General features: G+C 34.6%; 1 protein-coding gene across 1 annotated transcript; it reads right to left on the bottom strand.

Annotated features, from left to right (window-relative positions):
- Positions 1-2,029: 2,029 nt before the first annotated feature.
- Positions 2,030-20,342, bottom strand: SKA3 (spindle and kinetochore associated complex subunit 3). Its single transcript, XM_063444894.1, has 13 exons — positions 20,273-20,342; positions 14,985-15,104; positions 12,243-12,307; positions 11,921-12,086; positions 9,986-10,394; positions 8,805-8,893; positions 8,271-8,397; positions 7,176-7,252; positions 5,650-5,822; positions 4,165-4,371; positions 3,741-3,848; positions 3,228-3,340; positions 2,030-2,300 (listed from the first exon to the last, which is right to left on the bottom strand). Exons 2-13 carry the CDS (start codon positions 15,085-15,087, stop codon positions 2,294-2,296), a joined length of 1,644 nt encoding a protein of 547 aa, XP_063300964.1. The 5' UTR covers positions 15,088-15,104; positions 20,273-20,342; the 3' UTR covers positions 2,030-2,293.
- Between the last annotated feature and the right edge of the window lie 914 nt (positions 20,343-21,256).

The raw sequence follows: 21,256 nt of genomic DNA, 5'->3' as shown, positions 1-21,256 counted from the left end.
GTTCCAGCTGGAGTGCTACCTTATTCACCTATATCCAGTTCGTGAGTTCTGATGTTCTGCAGTAGCTGTGCCTTTCTGAGAAAAGGGGATTATCGCCTAAACGGATTTTAACCCCTCATATGCTGAAACGGTCCGTTACAGGGATAAAAGGAGAGAAGGTCATGGTGTGGTCTCCATCCTCCCCTGACCTCAATCCTATTGAGAACCTTTGGAGAATCCTCAAGCAAAAGATCTATGAGGGTGGGAGGCAGTTTACATCCAAACAGCAGCTCTGGGAGGCGATTCTGACATCTTGCAAACAAATTCAAGCAGAATCTGTCCAAAAACTCACAAGTTCAATGGATGCAAGACTTGTAAAGCTGCTATCAAATAAGGGGTCCTATGTTAAAATGTAACGTGACCAGTTAAAATGTTATAAGTTTGATTGAAATAGCTTTTGATTTCCGTAAATATGCTGCAAACACAACAAATGACAATTTTCAGTTCTTTACAACCTATAAAAAAAAGTGTTTTGAAACTTACTGTGCGTAATAATTTGGAACAGTGAATTAAAAAAAAATACTGTTATCATTATGAGGTTTGTTCAATAAAATTTGAATTGTACTCTTAATAGTTGATAACATGAGAATTATGCTGACTGTTATTTACATCAATTATTTAGGTAAATGAGAAAAATATCATTTGCATAATAATTTGGAACAGGGTGTATCTCAAAAGCTACTGAGAAGTTAAATTGACCCCTGTTTACCAACATGCCGAGCATATTAAGTCATAAACCTACACTATAAACATGTTAATTTTGACAAAGCCATCACCAATATGATCCCATCTTCCTAGTATAAAGCGTATGGAACAATCTTGTCTCACTACCACCCTGAATACATTTTCAACAACAGGGCAACAGCGTTAACCTATGCTTAAGCCTGTTCACATAACACTGAATATTAAATTTTCCTAGCATGTACTTGTAAGCACAAAATTTAACACATACTACTGGCACAGAGGAATGGAAAAGCTTACACCCTATGACATGCTTTGACAAAATCGTATCTGTAATGCCTAATACGGACTTTAATGCCTGTTACCTTTCATCTGACAAAAACTGTGCACTGTATCTTTTATGCCTTGTTATATTTTACTGTTAAATGGATCTCTGCAGTTATTGTGGCAAAGTGAGCCAAACTGTCAATCCATGCACAAACAAAAATAAAGAATTAAAAAAAAAAATAAAAAAATCAGTTGCATCTATGTGAATTACATGCAGTCCTAAGGAAGTTAACTGAAAAACATGCAAATGAAAAAAGTAACCATTTATAGAGGCTATAAAAAAAAACAAAAAACATGAAATTGGTCTGCAGTTGGGGGTTATAAATTAAGAGGGGGGGGGAGTGAGATTGCACGAGGAGTACAGAATATTCTGAAAATCAAGTCTCAAGAGCAGCCTCACTTTAGGTTTTCTCCCAAAATATTATGATGAGGGTACACTCCCAGTGTCAGTCTGAGGGCACATACTAGGTCCCCAACTGCTGAACACTAGCGGTAATTGGGTGAGACTAAGCTGCCCAGTTAGTTTGACATTTAGTAGACACATGGCAGGTGGGGTTTTAACCTGTTTTATAGTAGTATTGGGGGAGTCTTTATTGACCCCCATAGAATTATTTATACAAATGTCGTGGCTGGCTGGCAAGCAATTACCAGCCACCACATAATTAGCCCACACACTGCCAAATAATTTTTAATCATTTGCCTGCTGGAGGGCAAATAGTACTTAAAATTATTGTTTGTATAAAAGCCAGTGAACGATAATTTGTAAATCTATATCCTATGACAGTGTCTTCCATTTGAGTAATATTAAAGTACATTTAAAGTAGACAAACTGTAAATATTGAGTTAATGATAGAATAATTAAAATGTGTGGTTTGCATAAAAATGAATGTATCTCTGGATACAATAACTATGCAAAGCATTCAGGAAATGTTTAGCTTTTTTTATTAACATATTTACAACTTCTAAAAAAAAAAACCCCATTGAATCTTACTTAAATGAAACCATCTTTACCATAAAATCATCTTGGTACCCATGACACATGCTCACTGTCTCTAGTTACAGGGTGCCAGTTCTGTGTACATAGAATGATATCTTTATTATTTAGAAATACACGTTAATGTAAAAGATTATTTATACTGGAACCCTCATTCTTGTGTCAAGAATATAAAAATGGTAATCCCATCAACAGGTCTTCAATAGAGATAACAATTTAAGACAATTCCACTTCAGGTTACCAGGATCTTTGTTAAAGTCTGCCAAAAAAAAATAATACAAAAAAAAAATATTTTTTTTAAGTTTTATTTAGGTACAACAGTCATAGAACAATGCATGGAGGTCTTTGTGATTAATGCAATAAAATAATTAGAATTAAAATATGATAAAAATACATATTTCAATTCTTCCTAATGAGTTAAGGGGTTGAATACTTTTGTCCCTGGATTTGGGAAGAGACTGGGTAAGCGGAGGGTGATACATCATGACTGGCAAGCCTAACATTCAGGTGCATCACTGGCAGGACTTGCCATCCTGCATACTAGTCACAAATGAAAAAATATATAGATGGTATAACATGGCCCTGAAACCATTCAATGTTACATCTGGCTGCACTTTTGGGATATATCCTCTGGTGTCTCTGGGAAGTGGAAAACCAGATGCATAAATCAGGAAAGTAGACTATAGGGCTGGCTGTGCTATACTCAGACTATGGGGTCTTGTGGAGAATTGACCATTTTAGGCCAAGGCATGCCCACTGGAAACATTCTGCTACTCTGCTATGGCCTAGAAGTAGCAAGTAAGAATAACCAATGACAATTCTCTACAAAATCCAATTTATTAAGTGCCTAAGGGTTTTATGACTTCCTGTTCGGTGCATAAATTAGCAGACAACCAAAGCATCCTAAATGGGGGAAAAATATGGACTTGTCTCCTACTTAAAAATAATATAAAAATAATGCACCAGACTGGGAGAGCTAGGTCAAGGTTACTGCAGGTTACTCAACTTCACTGAGGACCTAGAAGACATGGATACAAGTGATGTGATCACTTTGTGTAATTACTAGCTTAGTAATGTTCAAAAGGTCACCATAAATTCACTACTGGTGACTTGTTTCTCCCTTATCTTCATCATATTTTTATGGACATGGTATCAAGCATTAGCGTTAGACACTATCCAGACTCACCTGTTCTCTTTGTTAGTATACGTCACACTGCCTCTACTGGATGAAAAACTGTCTTTATTTCCCCCCACAGTTTCTGGATGGTTCATTTTATTATCACAATAACGTGACAAGATCTTAAAACAAGAGAGAGAGAGAGAGAGAGAAAAAGCTATTAAATCGTTACATGCTCATCACGGATTACATGGAGGGGGGAACTGAATGACGTTTGTTACCTAGAAGTGGAGTTTAAAAAAAAAAAAAAAAATTAAAAATAATCCCCCATTGGGATACCTCAGACTTAGTCACACTTGGCCAGATTGAAGTTTTGGAGATTGAGAAAAAGGCAAAGTATTTATCCTGTACACAAATATATGCAAACATGTATTCTGTTCACTAATACCACTGGCCCTGATGCAATATTCTTTTCATAAACAAAGTGTGTAATAGAGATCTTTGTCCACACACCCTCCGTACAAATACGGCCCAGCGTCCGTCCATGCAAATACAGCCTCATGTTCACATATAATTAATAACCTGTGAAATGTCCTCGGTAATGCAGGATGTCATTTCAGGACGTGCTGGAGTCCAAAGTAGACTTTCATACTCCGACATCTTGGGAGGGGAGGATGGCTTCATGTTATACTGTGACAAAAGACAATGATAAGCAGAAGTTTTACCTCAGTAATGACCAACTTTGTGCTGTAGTTGTTTGAAGGTATACACATGGCTTTCTAGAATTTTACTCAGCAAATAAATTCGAAAGTAGGCTAGATATAACACACACATACAACAATGAATATATAAAAATATATATATATTTCTTTCTTTACAAAACAGTTTTAGCTTTTTTCTAACTTCTTTAACTCTGTCATAAATCTAAACGATCTCAACTAACTTGGACCTCTCTTGTGATTTTGGGGTCATACAATTTCACTTTATTTTCCATTTACACTGGTACCTTGAGAAGATCTTCAGTCAAAGACATGGTGATTTCAGGTCTCTGGGGAGTATCTAAAGAGTATGTCTTCATTTGAGGAGGTGAAGCCATTTTGGTTGAGTTTTCATAGTATTTATCAGAGTTTAGAACCAAGGTATTGTCCTGTAAATACAGGCTGTGGGTCATCACTGGTCTTGGAATAGGTTCTGTGATGTCCAGTTGCCTTGTCTGTTAAACAAAATGCATTTGATATGTAACACAACCCAGATCCAATGTAAAGGGACACTAGGCACTATAACCATTTAATCTCAATCTGGCGCTATCACTCCCTGCAATGTTAAACCACAGCCTGCCTCCCTCCCCCACTGGAGGTATGGCTAAGGCAGAGATTACACTTTTCCTTAGCTATTCTAATTCCTACCAGCAATGGCTGCTAGTGTGAAATTACTGCTTTCAGTCTGTTACAAACACCCACTGCAGCTCAGGCCATTACTTCCTCATTAGCCCGGATGGGATGAGCTGCCAGGGACGATGTTTATTACGTGAATCTAGACCGCTCCTGGAAGCTTTTAATCTAATGTCAACATGTTGAGATGAAAATCTGGATAAATGCATTTCCAGAAGGCGACCAGTGAAAAGCTCACTCAAAGCACCATAAGAAGCACCTTACAAAAGGTTACAGCAATAGTCACTGCATCCCTGCACACAGCGGCTTGTAACTGCAGCTATATTCGTTTATATGGAAGAAGAGGAAGTTTGAAGTGTTTGCTGTGCAAATCCATCCAAGTTGGTCATAGCACGTGCATAATCTCAATTACGGCACTGAAAACAAGATTGTCTGCTAGGGGAATATTTTGCACTTTTTTTTTTTTAAATGCATCGGCTACATAAAGCCACATTAATACCACATAGTGCCATACTGGGCAGCCAGTTGGCAGGCATCTCCTAAACCTTGGGCCCTGGTCATGCAACACTTGACACTATTTGGTCCCGTTCGTCATGTGGTGTTTGGCAGAAGTGATGATGACATGGCTGTTAAATGTCCCTCCAGAATATGCAACACTCTTGGAGTCGACTATCTGGGCACCTAAAAACAATGCATGGACCTGCCATGGGATCATCGTGCAGGACAAGCTCATTGGCTGAGAGAAGATGGGCCTTGATCCCCAAAAAAATAAATATATGAATTAAAAAAAAAAAAAAAAAAAAAAAAAAAGTAGTAGGTTGGGAACCACAGATCTATATAATACAATAAAGGATGAGGGTTACTTCCAGTCTGAAATACTAAGGTGGGAACCATTAAAATCCATTGGCCTTCCTTTCTGAAGAATCTCCAAGGCTTAGTCAGAAAGTTTTCAGTCAAAATAGGTCTTATGTGTAACTTGACTAGGGGCTGACTTGAGGCAACAATCAAGCTACTGAGCACATTGAGCTAGTTCTGAAAATCTTAATAATAAATGTAGATCACCCCCCCCCCCCCAAAAAAAAAAACACCAAACAACTTACCGTATCCCCATTTAGCCAGTTTGTCTGAAAGGCTGGTATAGGTGGTGTGGCTTTTTTTTCAGTTTCTTTTGGAATTGATGTTCCCACAACAATAGAAGGGATTTCTTTCTTTTGAACCTTCAATCCAGGCGTGCAAAAAGCTGGTGGCAGCGGAGAGTCCACAACAAAATCATCTACAACAGAACAGATCAGGATACTCATTGACTCCAGTGAAGCATCATAAACACCCCCTATGATAATCTAAAAAATAATCTGTTACAACTGTCTGCTTATGTCCGGATCGACTCTTGATATTACTAGAAAAGTTTAATCTTTGTATGCTTCCACTCTTATTATGTAACATTACCATAGGAATGGCCAAACCTAAAATACTGCCACTGGAACAGCCTAAAGGCCATTAACAGTGTGACAGAAAGGTATTATTGGATGGGGCATGTTTACCGGCTGGTGGTGCGAGAATTGGGGCCATTTACTGGCCTATGGCACTTGATGTAATTTATAGGCTGGGGGGGGATTGAAAACATTTCCTGGTTATTACTGAACTTCATGCATAAATGAAAATTTGCTACTGCAAAGTATGGATTGCATTGCATTGTGTCACTTTCTGTGTTCTTTCAATATTTTGCAAAGACTTCTGAAGCAGACATCTCAGGTGAGGCGCAGTCAAAGGTATATTTTACTTACCCGAAACTGTTCTTTAGTGGCCGCCGCCATATTCATCTGGGGGTCCTCTTAAGCTCCTGGTGCTTAATATTCCAGGAGCCGCATCAGCATTATACTCTTGGGCATGTGTGAAAGTACAACACTGAGGTCTATGGACGACCCCACAAGACTGCAGCAGGATCTGTAAGGACGTCTCACAATGAGCGAGACTATGCCTGGTTCCCACAGCTGTCATTGCACAAACACAGGGACAGCACACATCCACTGTAGTTCATGATCCCAAAGATGCTCATCCAGACACACAAACTTTGGTAGCATTTACCAGTATAGTGCTATGAGGAGCCCCAGTTTCCAATTGATAATATAATTTCCTTCTCACACATCTAGTGTCTGTCTAATGATCTTGACCATGTAAGTGTTGTCTGTTTTATCCTTGCATAGTGAGGTATCCGGTCAGTGTGTATTAGACTTGACAAAGGCTCTTTTGAGCCGAATCATTGTTTCTTCCTTTGATCCAATTAAAGTTTTCTTTAACACGACTCCAGTGCTGACCACTCCTTGATTTCTACTGGGCTGCTGCGATTGGACAAATGTTGACAGGGGAGCTCTGAATTCTGACAACTTTTGTCAAACTTGTCCATGAGAGAAAGTAGTACCTAATTTATATTATGGTATCTTTGGATTTCACTGAATTTCCAACACAGTCAGAATCAGTATTTTAGAAAGATTAGATCTTTATGAAATAATGAGAAGTGACAGAGCCACTTCAAAGTGAACTTGACATCTTTTTTTTATCCATCGTGCATATTAAAATAGAAAGAATTGAACTAATGCTACAGTCTATATATTTAACTGCAACTTACTGCTTTTGAGAGTAAAATGTGCCGGAGTAGCTAGGTCATGTTTCAGGTTTTTTGTCAGGGAGACAATTTCAGTTTCTCTGGAAAAAACAAGATAAAAAAAAAAAAAGAAAACCATTATAAAAAGAATATCCCTTTACTATTAACCGTATTTCAGTTTCTAAATACTCTAGGATATTTCTGTAACACATGGTAATAACAAATCTGCGCACACAAAAAGGATTTCATATATAACTACACCCCACAAACGTCAGGATTCGATCCCATGATTAGTAGGATACATACGGATTTCTACAACAGATAACCAATCTACTTCTGAATCAGATTACCATGCCCGATAACCTGTGAAGCCTGTTTAGAAATTAACCTCCACAGTTTAACAGAACAGTCCAAGTATTTAAAGCACTTGCATTAGGGCTATATCGCCTGTGCCTGCTGGCTTACTTTCTAAATAAAAATAAAAAAATATGAGATTTTACTGGAAATCAACACTTTTATAAAACAGCTTTATCTCACGTCCTGACTGTCAGACAGCCAAACATAGTTCAAAGGGGCTGCAGGGACATCAGCAATTCCCAACTATATACTTCTCATGGAGCTTTAATACCGTTTTGTATTCCTTCCAATAGAGTATCCCTTTAAGTAAATAAACCTGTAGGTCGTACAGGTATTTGGGTGGTTTGCGACACATTCATTAACAAGAAAACACAATCAAAGTACAGTCACTGCTACATGGAGCATTGTGTTTTGCAAAAAGTATTCCTAATGTATTATTTCATTATGCTAAAAAATTGCTACATACTCCATGGCTATGTTTTGTGTTTGAAAACGCCAACTAAGATACAGTGCTATTAAATAGTGTTGTAATCAGCTTGAGTTAAAGATCTCAAAGCACTTTTATGTTCAACAAATAATTAGGAGCACCCAAAGAACTCTCTCAGATGGAATGTAGTCTGCAAGAATTATCACTGAACATGAAGTCCAGGAAGTGAGTAGCACAGCAGACATAACTCCCAAAACCAATCCACAACAAGCAATTTTAAATGTTCTTGGTTTGCTTTATATCATAAAGAATATACTGCTTCATGAGAAACTCACTCGTCTGCATCTTCACTTTGGAGGGGTTTTGTTTCACACGCGGACACATTTTCCATTTTCTTTCTGTGGACCTTTAAACCTGGCGTGACGAACACTGGTGGCATTGGAGAGTCCGCAATGTCAAAATCTACAATAGATCAAACAAAGATGGCTTCACGGTTTATTAAAGTTATGGGAAATGTTGGATAACTGATCCCAATACATAGTGACAATTCACATGCAAAATATTGCCCAATATTGTGATATTTTACAGAAACATACAGGTGAAACCCCATGTTGCAGCCCATATTTCTGTATCAGTTAGACTTATATTCCTGTGACTAGCCAATCTTTAGGAGTATCACATAGGACTCCACCTTTTTCCTGAGTGATGCACAAAACCAAACCTCCCTTACAGTAAATATACACAACGTGTATACGGGGTGGAATACATGCTTACTGAACGGAGCACGTGGTACGATTTGCTTGGTTACTGCCTGCAATGCTGGAGTGTTTAGCGCCAGTCCTGTCACTATATAGTTATATTGCACTCACCTGTCCTGTGTCGCAGGTGTGAAGGTGTAGCCAGAAAGGTTTTCAGATTTCTCGAGTAACCGCCTTCTGTCCCATCTTTTTCAGGAGTACTGAAAATGTAAGAAAAAAAATATTATGGAAGAAACATCAACTCCTTGCTTGTTTGCGTCTCCTACCTTTTCTTATAATATGTGATCTCATGTATTTTAAAGAGGAAAGGTCATCTTTTTGTTGGTGTCAGTTCCATTTTAGCATCCCCCCCCCCCTTTTTTAACTGATATAGTGGTCACCTCCAAAGACTCACCAGAGGTGTAGTGGAAGGAACCGTTTTGGAAAATGGTTATTCCCAAAGAATATATTTCATGTGTTAGTTCAGCTGGTATACTGGATACAGACCTTATAGAATGAATGGCTTATTAACTAGAATATTAATTTAATTTATGGTAACTAATGACACTGTTGCAGAATTTAGAAGCAAAGAAGGAAAGTTGGGAATCCTCAAAACAGCCAAGACATCTTCCAATGCAGCTATTTTGACCTACATTTTTTTTTTTACTTAATTGCCATTTTTGCAACAACTTTTCACAGTTTGGTTAAACAGACACTATAGGCACCCAAAACACTTTCTCATTGAAGTGGTCTGGGTGCAGTGTCCCCATCCCCTTATCCTGCAAAGTAAAACATTGCAGGGTTAAAACTGCCTCTAGTTGCTGCATACCAGACAGCCACTAGAGGCGCCGCTTTCTGAAGTTTCACAGAGTTTGACTCGATGAAACGACACTTGGCGTCCTCATGTTTTAGCATTAGGATGTCCAGCGTCATCATCCCCTATAGTAAAGCACTGATTCAACGCTTTCCTAATGGGAAGGCCTAGTGCGTGCAGTGCATGTGCTGAGGTTTTCCCCCTACTGCCAACATCGGAGGACCGGACAATAACCTTAGGGCAGAGGGACACTATAGCGTTAGAAATACAGTTTTGTATATATATGCTATAGTGTGCTATAGTGTCCATTCTCCTGGATTAACATGGAGAATGAGTAAGCATTGATGGAATTGGGAGCTTTTCTGTCAAACCAACAGTGTAACAATTTTCTAGACATGACAAATCTGAAAATATAAATTCAGTCCACACTTTATTCTAAGCTTATATTGCACAATATGAAAACATTTGCTTTTTTCTTAGAAAGGTTTTAAATCCATACCTTGCCTTTTTCTGTGCTTTTTTGTTGATCAGTGCAATTGTGTAGTCATCGTTGAAATTGGTGTTTGATTCGCTAATGCCAAAGTGCGCGACCTGTGTGAAGTCATCTTCCATCCTCAGGGCACATTTTGGTGTCTTTGCCATATTTACTGTGCGGATATCCTTAAATACGGGCTTAGCGTTCTCTTCCACTGGCTTCTTTACATGCAATGTGCTACTTTGCAGATCCCATGCAGAGGAAAGCTGATAGTGGGACAGACCAAAGTCAGAGAGCTGGGGGCCACGCAGTAAATCCCAGGAGTTTGATGGCTTCTCAACGGTTGGCATGGATGGAAGTTCATCAGCCTCAGAGTCACGTGAGATTTGTTCCTCATTCTCACACTTCACATTTTCATTTGACATCTCAGCATCTTTAAAAAACAAAACAAAAAACACAACAACTTTATGCATATATATTTGAATTGAAATATCTTTTAACTAGATTTGCTTCTTAAATGTTCCTCCCTCAAGCAAAAATACACACAAGTGAAAACTACCAAGATGGTTTAGTTGAAGGAAACCTGCAGAAGATGCCATCTTCTCCGTGCACCTTCAGCATTATTGCTGCAAGACGTCACTGCCAGTGATCAACTTACCATGTGAACAGATTTGCCTGGGCCAATAGTTAAAGTGGCTCTGTCACCCCAAACTTACATTTTTCCTATTGGTGGTTCTTCTTCTTCTCTTCCTCTATGATCTATTTCTCTTTAAAATATAAGACAAGTAGGGACTACGTTATCTTATGTATTTTTCCTTTAGCAATCTTGAGAAAGGGTGAAGCTTTAAAGTGACAGTTTAGGCACCATAATAACAATCTAAATGAAGTTATTATGGTGCCAGGAGGCACCCAGGCTAACTCTTACCTTAAGGACCTAAACCGATTTTCACAAATGTTTTTTTTTTTTTTTAATTCTTTATTTTTTTATGCGAGCAAGGCAAAGACATACGACAGTAATGACATGTTACAGAATGATATCATTTAGGTAAAGCAAGGCGTCGTGGATTTACATTTGGCATCTTTTGTGGGTTAAATGGGCTGAGAAGTTATAACGAGGGATGTGGGTTGAACTTGGGAGAGTGTGGACCACTTGTCTGTTTGTGTTAACAGCACCAGCGTCTGTGAACTTGTGGCCCTGGAGATATATAAAGGCCTGTATGTGGTGACTATGTGACGCAGGTGTTCCTTGACCTTCAGGATTAGTGGCGAGTATGCTCTTTGTTGTGATAATTTTGTAAGTCTAGTCTGTATAGAGCCCTATTTTAGTTGTGTCGTTAGAAGGTTGTGTGCAGTTGCCAGTCCTTTGGATAGTAGAGGGTATTTCGGTTGGCATGGCAAATATCCCTTTGGTTTGTGAAGTGGTGTGTGCTAGAGAATGATGCCTACATAAAACTGGACTAGGATATGTCTTGTGGTGTAGCATGTTTTTAGATTACTAGTGGTGGGGGTCTAATCGAGTAGGAGTGTTAGTGGGTCGCAAGGCATAGATAAGCCATCTTAGGGATGGTGTCGCTATTTGGTTGTGTGTGGATTGTGAGGGATGGGCTCCCACGATAGTGAAACCTCGTATCCATGGGGTACGATTTTTCAAAATGTTTTAACCCCAAACATGCCTTCACCGGTGATCTCAGCTCCCCCCAGTCTGCACCTGGCTTATGAAATTTGCAGTCGCTGAACAGGGGCATTCACAAAATTGACAGAAAAAAAAAAAGGTATGTCTCTTTTCAAGCCAGTTTTGTCAATGCGTAGTCACTGATTGGCTAAGAGTATCAGCTGACCACTGACATTTGCAGTCTATATCTAAGTATTACAATGCTTCCAGTCATAAGTGAACTAGAAGAAAGTCCAAAAGGTGAGTTATAGTTTTTTTTGTTTTTGTGACGGATATTATATACTTACCTGACTTGTCAGTGCTGAGAGGTGTATATCCGTACTTCTGGAAACTATCTTTTATTTGTTGAATGTCTGTAGAGGTTCTTTGCTGCAGTACTTTGCAAACTCTTATAAAAGCATGGAGTTCTTGACCAATTAGATGTTTTTTGTCAATAGTGGTCTGAAGCTCATTCTGTGTAAAAAAAAAAAACCCACACAATTAGTGAATTTCAATAGTGGGCCCATTTCCCCATTATGGTCTCAGCTTTTCAGGATTATAATTGTAAATGAGAACTGTTATAGCAGTATGACAACAACCACATACATATATATATATATACTGCTTTACCTTCAAATCCTTTATCTCAGAGCGTAAATTATGTAAGACTCGCATCGGAGATTCATCATCGTAGTCTAGAGAAAAAGCACACAAAAAAATGCTATTCCGCTCAATACAATAACAATTAAAAACACAAATAATTTATTCTAACAATCAGGGTTAATGGAATTAATGCTCAGTGTTATTCCATTATGCCAAAATTTCAGAACCTGCCTGGAAGACTGCAACAAACAGAATACTATGCATTCTATATGAAAATATAGTGCTAGCTCTGTATCCCAGGTTTCATAAAAATACTAAGTCAATAAAGTCACAATTCATATTTTGTGTCTGTATGTTCATTGTTTGTATACAGTGCCTTATTTGTATGTACTTGAGATATTCCCATTTTCCAGTAAGGTATCCAACTGTGGAGATCTCTTATTGGTCATTGGGAGACGTCTAGGTTTGGGATCAGTTTGTGAAAGGCCTGTATGGGGGCAAGTCTGGACAGTGTTATCGGGTCATATACCTTGCTGCCCTGTTCATTCAACCAAGTGATAGATTAGTTATTCATTTGTCATTTGAGCTTACCCATTAACAATTTTCCTGCTTTATTACCATTAGTATAAAGAGTGATTTTATGCCTTGGTATTAGAGGAGGCATATGATATAAATTGAACTCTAATTATGGCCAAAGAGTGTCCATCTTGACCTTTATTTTGGTTAAAATATTCATGCAATATATCAGATAGAAAAATACTTGTATCGTCTAATTGAAGAAATTAATTGATTAGCCATCTATAAAATTTTGGTATATCGGGACCAAATCTGAAAGTCAATACCAAAAGGCCATGGTCCAACCAAGAGATTGTTCCAAGGTTTACATTAGTGACCAAACTACAAGAGGATAGAAAGTAATCCATATGTAAATATAAACGATATACACATGAGTAGTAGGAATATTCTCGAGCGCCAAGGTCTAGAACCATCCAAATATCATAAAAACTGTGGTCATGGAGCAGGAACTGGAATTTGATGCTTATTTTCTTAGAGGTGGCTTTACAGAGTCTCATATGCATGCAACAGGAGTCTAAGTGCGTATCTAGCAGTAAATATAAATCTCCACCTAACACTACTTTTCCCTGTTTATATTGTTTTAAGTTGTTCAGGAGGTCTCTTAGGACCGATATTGGATTCCCTGTAGGTATACGTTTACTTTGTCATTCCTAGACAATGTTATAGCACTCCTTATTGATGAGTGAAGTATTCAAAAGAAGCGTATATTTGTGCTCAAATGGAGACCATCAGATGTTTTTGAACTACATTAACCATGTAGCTTTGTCATTCAGAATGCCAGCAAAGCATCATGTCACAAACGCACCCTACTTCAAGAGTGTGCGTGACATAGTTGTGGTGGTGAAAGGGTTAAAGTTCACTATTTGTCTGCACTAGACCAGAAATAATGACAAAATCCCCCTTTAACACAACCCACACTTAAACATAATAATATAACTATTACTATTTTAATGCTGCCACCATCAAGACAATTTATAAATGGGGTGCCTTAGTCCCCCAGCTAAATCAATAATAAAAACCCACCAAATACAACTTAGCACAATATCCAAGAAATTGCAAAAAACGAATTAGTGAGTCTTAACCATACAAAGGTAGAACTTAATAAAGGAATATTTATTATGAGCAAAAAAAAAAAAGTCACATTGCATACAAAAAATAGATGGAAAACCAAATTATCTACACCAACAGATAAAAACACAAGGGATAAAATAACAGAAGTCCTAAACACTTACTCACTTGGGGACTTGGTTCTGCCCATGGGGTCTCTGGCAAGGAAGATGGTGACTTACTCAAAATTAGATTTTGTCCCCAAACAAGTACACAGACATTTCAGTATCATTGGATATATACCCTGTGGATTACCACGCCTGATCTAGAGGTGGAGTTTAGGTGTATCTATAGAGATAATGAGTGACCACCCCCTTGTGTTCAAGACCAACATCAATCCAAATGGAAACATTTGGTTCTCTCTTCTCTTATGTACCTGCCACAGAAATAAATAATTGCATCTACGAATTTGTTATTATTTTCCCATTCTATACATATTGTGCACGCCTTACTTGCGACCCAATATGGCGGATATCACAATTCCTTCCCCTCTGGTTAAATTATGCCAATCATCTTTGGGCTTGGGCGCTGGTCACATTCCAAATATAACAAAAATGAGGCTTAATTATTATTCTTTGGGTAAATATTAATGTTTTTTTCCCCCTTTAGGATATGGTACTGGAACAAGGCTAATGGCCATTAACATATCAAAAGAGATTGACTCATAAATTAAGAGGTATATGCAATATGCCTGAAGCCAGACCTTCAGGCTTTTCAGGTGTAGAATCTCACACCTTGCAGCTTTCACATTCCTATGCAATTTACATTACCTCTTCTGTCATATGATCTCTGTGGGGGTCCCAGCGTAAAAATGAATTAAGGCTATAAACCTTCCATACAATCAAATTAACCCCTTTTGACATCGACAATATTCCATCTATACCAGGCAAGCAGATTATCTATGTACTACACAAATTACATTAAAGGACAATATTCCATAGTGCAATAATGAGTTATGCACCCTTGCCGTAACACATCATGGTAGTTTTAGTTCTACAAAGTACTTTTAAGCACCCCTGGACTAAGTGCCTTCCTCTAAGATCAGTCTGTATATTACGATTAAAATTCCCGACAGGTGATATTCACCTTCCTCTTTGTTGCTGAACACTTGATCCAGTTTCTCAGTCTCCTTCTCCAGAGTGATAGCCACCTTCCTTAAGTTACCAAAGAAGTTTGTGACTAACGACATAGTTGCAAAGACAATACCTATGGTAAACAAAGTGCATTAAGATATAGGGAGTTCAAAAAAAATATACAAATATGCAAAAATTATAGTAATATTATAAGTGGTATAATACCGGGCTGTGTATTATAATAATAGTTTTAGATATATAATACAGCGTTGTGTATGTTTAATATAATACAGCGCTGTATGTTATAATAATATAATACAGGACTGTGTATAGTAGATATAATATTATACACAACCCTGTATTATATATCTATCATATTATTATTATACACAGCCCTGTAGTGTGTGTGTGTGTGTGTATATATATATATATATACACACACACACACACACACACACAATATTATTGTTATACACAGCCCTGTATTATATATCTATAATATTATACACAGCCCTGTATTATATATCTAAACTATTATTATAAACAGCCCCGTATTACATATCTATAATATTATTGTTATACACTGGCCTGTGTTAAATATCTATAATATTATTATTCTTATACACAACCCTGTATTCTATCTATAATATAGCTATATAATACAGGGCTGTGTATAATGATAATATTATAGATATAATACTTGGCTGTGTATAATAATAATAATAATATTACAGATATATAATACAGGGCTGTGTATAATAATAATATTATAGATGTAATACAGGGCTGTGTATAATAATATTATAGATATAATACAGGGCTGTGTATAATAATACTATAGATATGCAATACAGGGCTATGTATAATAATAATAATATTACAGATATATAATACAGGGCTGTGTATAATAATAATATTATAGATATAATACAGGGCTGTGTATAATAATAATATTCTAGATATAATACAGGGCTGTGTATAATAATACTATAGATATGTAATACAGGGCTGTGTATAATAATACTATAGATATGTAATACAGGGCTATGTATAATAATAATAATAATAATAATATTACAGATATATAATACAGGGCTGTGTGTAATAATATTATAGATATGTAATACAGGGCTGTGTATAATAATATTATAGATATGTAATACAGGGCTATGTATAATAATAATAATAATAATAATAATAATAATATTACAGATATATAACACAGGGCTGTGTATAATAATATTATAGATATAATACAGGGCTGTGTATAATAATAATATTATAGATATAATACAGGGCTGTGTATAATAATATTATAGATATGTAATACAGGGCTGTGTATAACAATAATATTATAGATATGTAATACAGGGCTATGTATAATAATATTATAGATATATAATACAGGGCTGTGTATAATAATAATATTACAGATATAATACTGGGCTGTGTATAATAATAATAATAATAATAATAATAATATTATAGATATGTAATACAGGGCTATGTATAATAATAATATTATTATTATAGATATGTAATACAGGGCTATGTATAATAATAATAATAATAATAATAATAATAATAATAATATAATAGATATATAATACAGGGCTGTGTATAATAATAATAATAATAATAATATTATAGATGTATAATACAGGGCTGTGTATAATAATAATATTATGGATATATAATACAGGGCTGTGTATAATAATATAATAGATATAATACAGGGCTGTGTATAATAATAATATTATAGATATAATACAGGGCTGTGTGTATAATAATAATATTATAGATATAATACAGGGCTGTGTATAATAATAATATTATGGATATATAATACAGGGCTGTGTATAATAATAATAATATGGATATATAATACAGGGCTGTGTATAATAATAATATTATAGATATAATACAGGGCTGTGTATAATAATACTATAGATATGTAATACAGGGCTATGTATAATAATAATAATAATATTACAGATATATAATACAGGGCTGTGTATAATAATATTATAGATATGTAATACAGGGCTATGTATAATAATAATAATAATAATAATATTATAGATATATAATACAGGGCTGTGTATAATAATAATATTACAGATATAATACTGGGCTGTGTATAATAATAATAATAATAATAATAATATTATAGATATGTAATACAGGGCTATGTATAATAATATTATAGATATAATACAGGGCTGTGTATAATAATAATATTATAGATGTATAATACAGGGCTGTGTATAATAATAATATTATGGATATATAATACAGGGCTGTGTATAATAATATTATAGATATAATACAGGGCTGTGTATAATAATAATATTATGGATATATAATACAGGGCTGTGTATAATAATAATATTAAGGATGTATAATACAGGGCTGTGTATAATAATATTATGGATATATAATACAGGACTGTGTATAATAATAATAATAATATGGATATATAATACAGGGCTGTGTATAATAATATTATAGATATAATACAGGGCTGTGTATAATAATATGGATATATAATACAGGGCTGTGTATAATAATAATAATATTATAGATATAATACTATTATGGATATATAATACAGGGCTGTGTATAATGATAATATTATAGATATAATACAGAGCTGTGTATAATAATAATATTATGGATATATAATACAGGGCTGTGTATAATAATAATATTATGGATATATAATACAGGGCTGTGTATAATAATAATATTATGGATATATAATACAGGGCTGTGTATAATAATAATATTATGGATATATAATACAGGGCTGTGTATAATAATAATAATATTATAGATATAATACAGGGCTGTGTATAATAATAATATTATGGATATATAATACAGGGCTGTGTATAATAAGAATATTATAGATATAATACAGGGCTGTGTATAATAATATGGATATATAATACAGGGCTGTGTATAATAAGAATATTATAGATATAATACTATTATGGATATATAATACAGGGCTGTGTATAATGATAATATTATAGATATAATACAGAGCTGTGTATAATAATAATATTATAGATATAATACAGGGCTGTGTATAATAAGAATATTATAGATATAATACAGGGCTGTGTATAATAATATTATGGATATATAATACAGGGCTGTGTATAATAATAATAATATTATAGATACATAATACAGGGCTGTGTATAATAATATTATAGATATAATACAGGGCTGTGTATAATAATATTATGGATATATAATACAGGGCTGTGTATAATAATAATATTATGGATATATAATACAGGGCTGTGTATAATAATAATATTATGGATGTATAATACAGGGCTGTGTATAATAATATTATGGATATATAACACAGGACTGTGTATAATAATAATAATATTATGGATATATAATACAGGGCTGTGTATAATAAGAATATTATAGATATAATACAGGGCTGTGTATAATAATATGGATATATAATACAGGGCTGTGTATAATAAGAATATTATAGATATAATACTATTATGGATATATAATACAGGGCTGTGTATAATGATAATATTATAGATATAATACAGAGCTGTGTATAATAATAATATTATAGATATAATACAGGGCTGTGTATAATAAGAATATTATAGATATAATACAGGGCTGTGTATAATAATATTATGGATATATAATACAGGGCTGTGTATAATAATATTATAGATATAATACAGGGCTGTGTATAATAATATGGATATATAATACAGGGCTATGTATAATAATAATAATATTATAGATATAATACTATTATGGATATATAATACAGGGCTGTGTATAATGATAATATTATGGATATATAATACAGGGCTGTGTATAATAATAATATTATGGATATATAATACAGGGCTGTGTATAATAATAATATTATGGATATATAATACAGGACTGTGTATAATAATAATATTATGGATATATAATACAGGGCTGTGTATAATAATAAGAATATTATAGATATAATACAGGGCTGTGTATAATAATAATAAAATTATAGATATAATACAGGGCTGTGTATAATAATATGGATATATAATACAGGGCTGTGTATAATAATAATATTATAGATATAACACTATTATGGATATATAATACAGGGCTGTGTATAATGATAATATTATAGATATAATACAGGGCTGTGTATAATAATAATATTATAGATATATAATACAGGACTGTGCATAATAATAATATTATGGATATATAATACAGGGCTGTGTATAATAATAATAATAATATAGATATAATACAGGGCTGTGTATAATAATAATAAAATTATGGATATATAATACAGGGCTGTGTATAATAATAATATTATAGATATAATACAGGGCTGTGTATAATAATATGGATATATAATACAGGGCTGTGTATAATAATAATATTATAGATATAATACAGGGCTGTGTATAATAATATGGATATATAATACAGGGCTGTGTATAATAATAATATTATAGATATAATACAGGGCTGTGTATAATAATATGGATATATAATACAGGGCTGTGTATAATAATAATAATATTATAGATATAATACTATTATGGATATATAATACAGGGCTGTGTATAATGATAATATTATAGATATAATACAGGGCTGTGTATAATAAGAATAATAATAATAATAATAATATTATAGATATAATACAGGGCTGTGTATAATAAGAATATTATAGATATAATACAGGGCTGTGTATAATAATATTATGCATATATAATACAGGGCTGTGTATAATAATAATAATAATAATATTATAGATATATAATACAGGGCTGTGTATAATAAGAATATTATAGATATAATACAGGGCTGTGTATAATAAGAATATTATAGATATAATACAGGGCTGTGTATAATAAGAATATTATAGATATAATACAGGGCTGTGTATAATATTATAGATATAATACAGGGCTGTGTATAATATTATAGATATAATACAGGGCTGTGTATAATAATAATATTATAGATATAATACAGGGCTGTGTATAATAATAATATTATAGATATAATGCAGGGCTGTGTATAATAAGAATATTATAGATATAATGCAGGGCTGTGTATAATAAGAATATTATAGATATAATACAGGGCTGTGTATAATAAGAATATTATAGATAGAATACAGGGCTGTGTATAATATTATAGATATAATACAGGGCTGTGTATAATAATATTATGGGCTCTGTATAATATTATCATTATAGATATATAACAGTCAGACAGTGTAATGACTCTTACCGGTTTATTACCCACAATTCCGTGTTTTTCTCACTGGACACACAGTGCGATCTGCTTCCTCTCCGTCGCCGCCAACAAGTTAAATTTTTTTTCCCCAAGTTTCAAAGACAAAAAAACTTTATTAAGCACGTTGTGTGCGAACAGTAAGTCAAAACAGGGACTGTCATTGGCGTCTTTTCCTGCCATCTTGTGGACAGATCGAGGTATGACATGTTAGATGGAAAATGCAGAATTCCATTGACAGAGCTGTGTGCTAGGCACTAAACTCTGAATTCTACTAGATTAACACCTGAGAGGCAAAACTGAGATTAAAAGCGGTATTGTATTATTATTATTTTTTTATCAGATCAGCTATTTTATATTCATTTTTGCCATTCGGGTTTCAATCAGGTAAAACTTGAGGTATTGTTGTAATAAAAAATAAACAGAATGAGGCAAAATGCCTGAGCTGAAAACAATTCTCCAATTCAGCAATAGCCGCGTCTTGGCTATTTTGGCCTAATTCTTGCCTTTCAGATTTCAATTCCTCAGTTAGAAGTTTAGTTATAAAAAAACGCAATCCATTTTGGGGACGTGGATTTGCAAATTTCAGACCAAAATAGCTAAGCTTAACCCCTTAAGGACCAAACTTCTGGAATAAAAGGGAATCATGACGTGTCAGACATGTCATGTGTCCTTAAAGGACCACTCTAGGCACCCAGACCACTTCAGCTTAATGAAGTGGTCTGGGTGCCAGGTCCAGCTAGGGTTAACTAATTTTTTTATAAACATAGCAGTTTCAGAGAAACTGCTATGTTTATCAATTAGTTAAGCCTTCCCCTATTTCCTCTAGTGGCTGTCTCATTGACAGCCGCTAGAGGCGCTTGCGTGATTCTCACTGTGAAAATCACAGTGAGAGCACGCAAGCGTCCATAGGAAAGCATTATGAATGCTTTCCTATGTGACCGGCTGAATGCGCGCGCAGCTCTTGCCGCGCGTGCGCAT

This window comes from Pelobates fuscus, chromosome 1, assembly GCF_036172605.1.
Source record: "Pelobates fuscus isolate aPelFus1 chromosome 1, aPelFus1.pri, whole genome shotgun sequence".
NCBI lineage: Eukaryota > Metazoa > Chordata > Amphibia > Anura > Pelobatidae > Pelobates > Pelobates fuscus.
Note: the sequence above shows the minus strand (reverse complement) of the source record. Positions and strands in the feature narration are given on the sequence as shown.

Coding starts and splice junctions, on each gene's coding strand:
- SKA3 (XM_063444894.1), bottom strand. CDS start 15,087: ATGTCGTTAGTCACAAACTTCTTTGGTAACTTAAGGAAGGTGGCTATC. Junction 10,395..11,920: donor TCTCAGCACTGACAAGTCAG/GTAAGTATATAA, acceptor TGTTTTTTAAAG/ATGCTGAGATGTCAAATGAA. Junction 8,894..9,985: donor AAAGCACAGAAAAAGGCAAG/GTATGGATTTAA, acceptor TTACATTTTCAG/TACTCCTGAAAAAGATGGGA.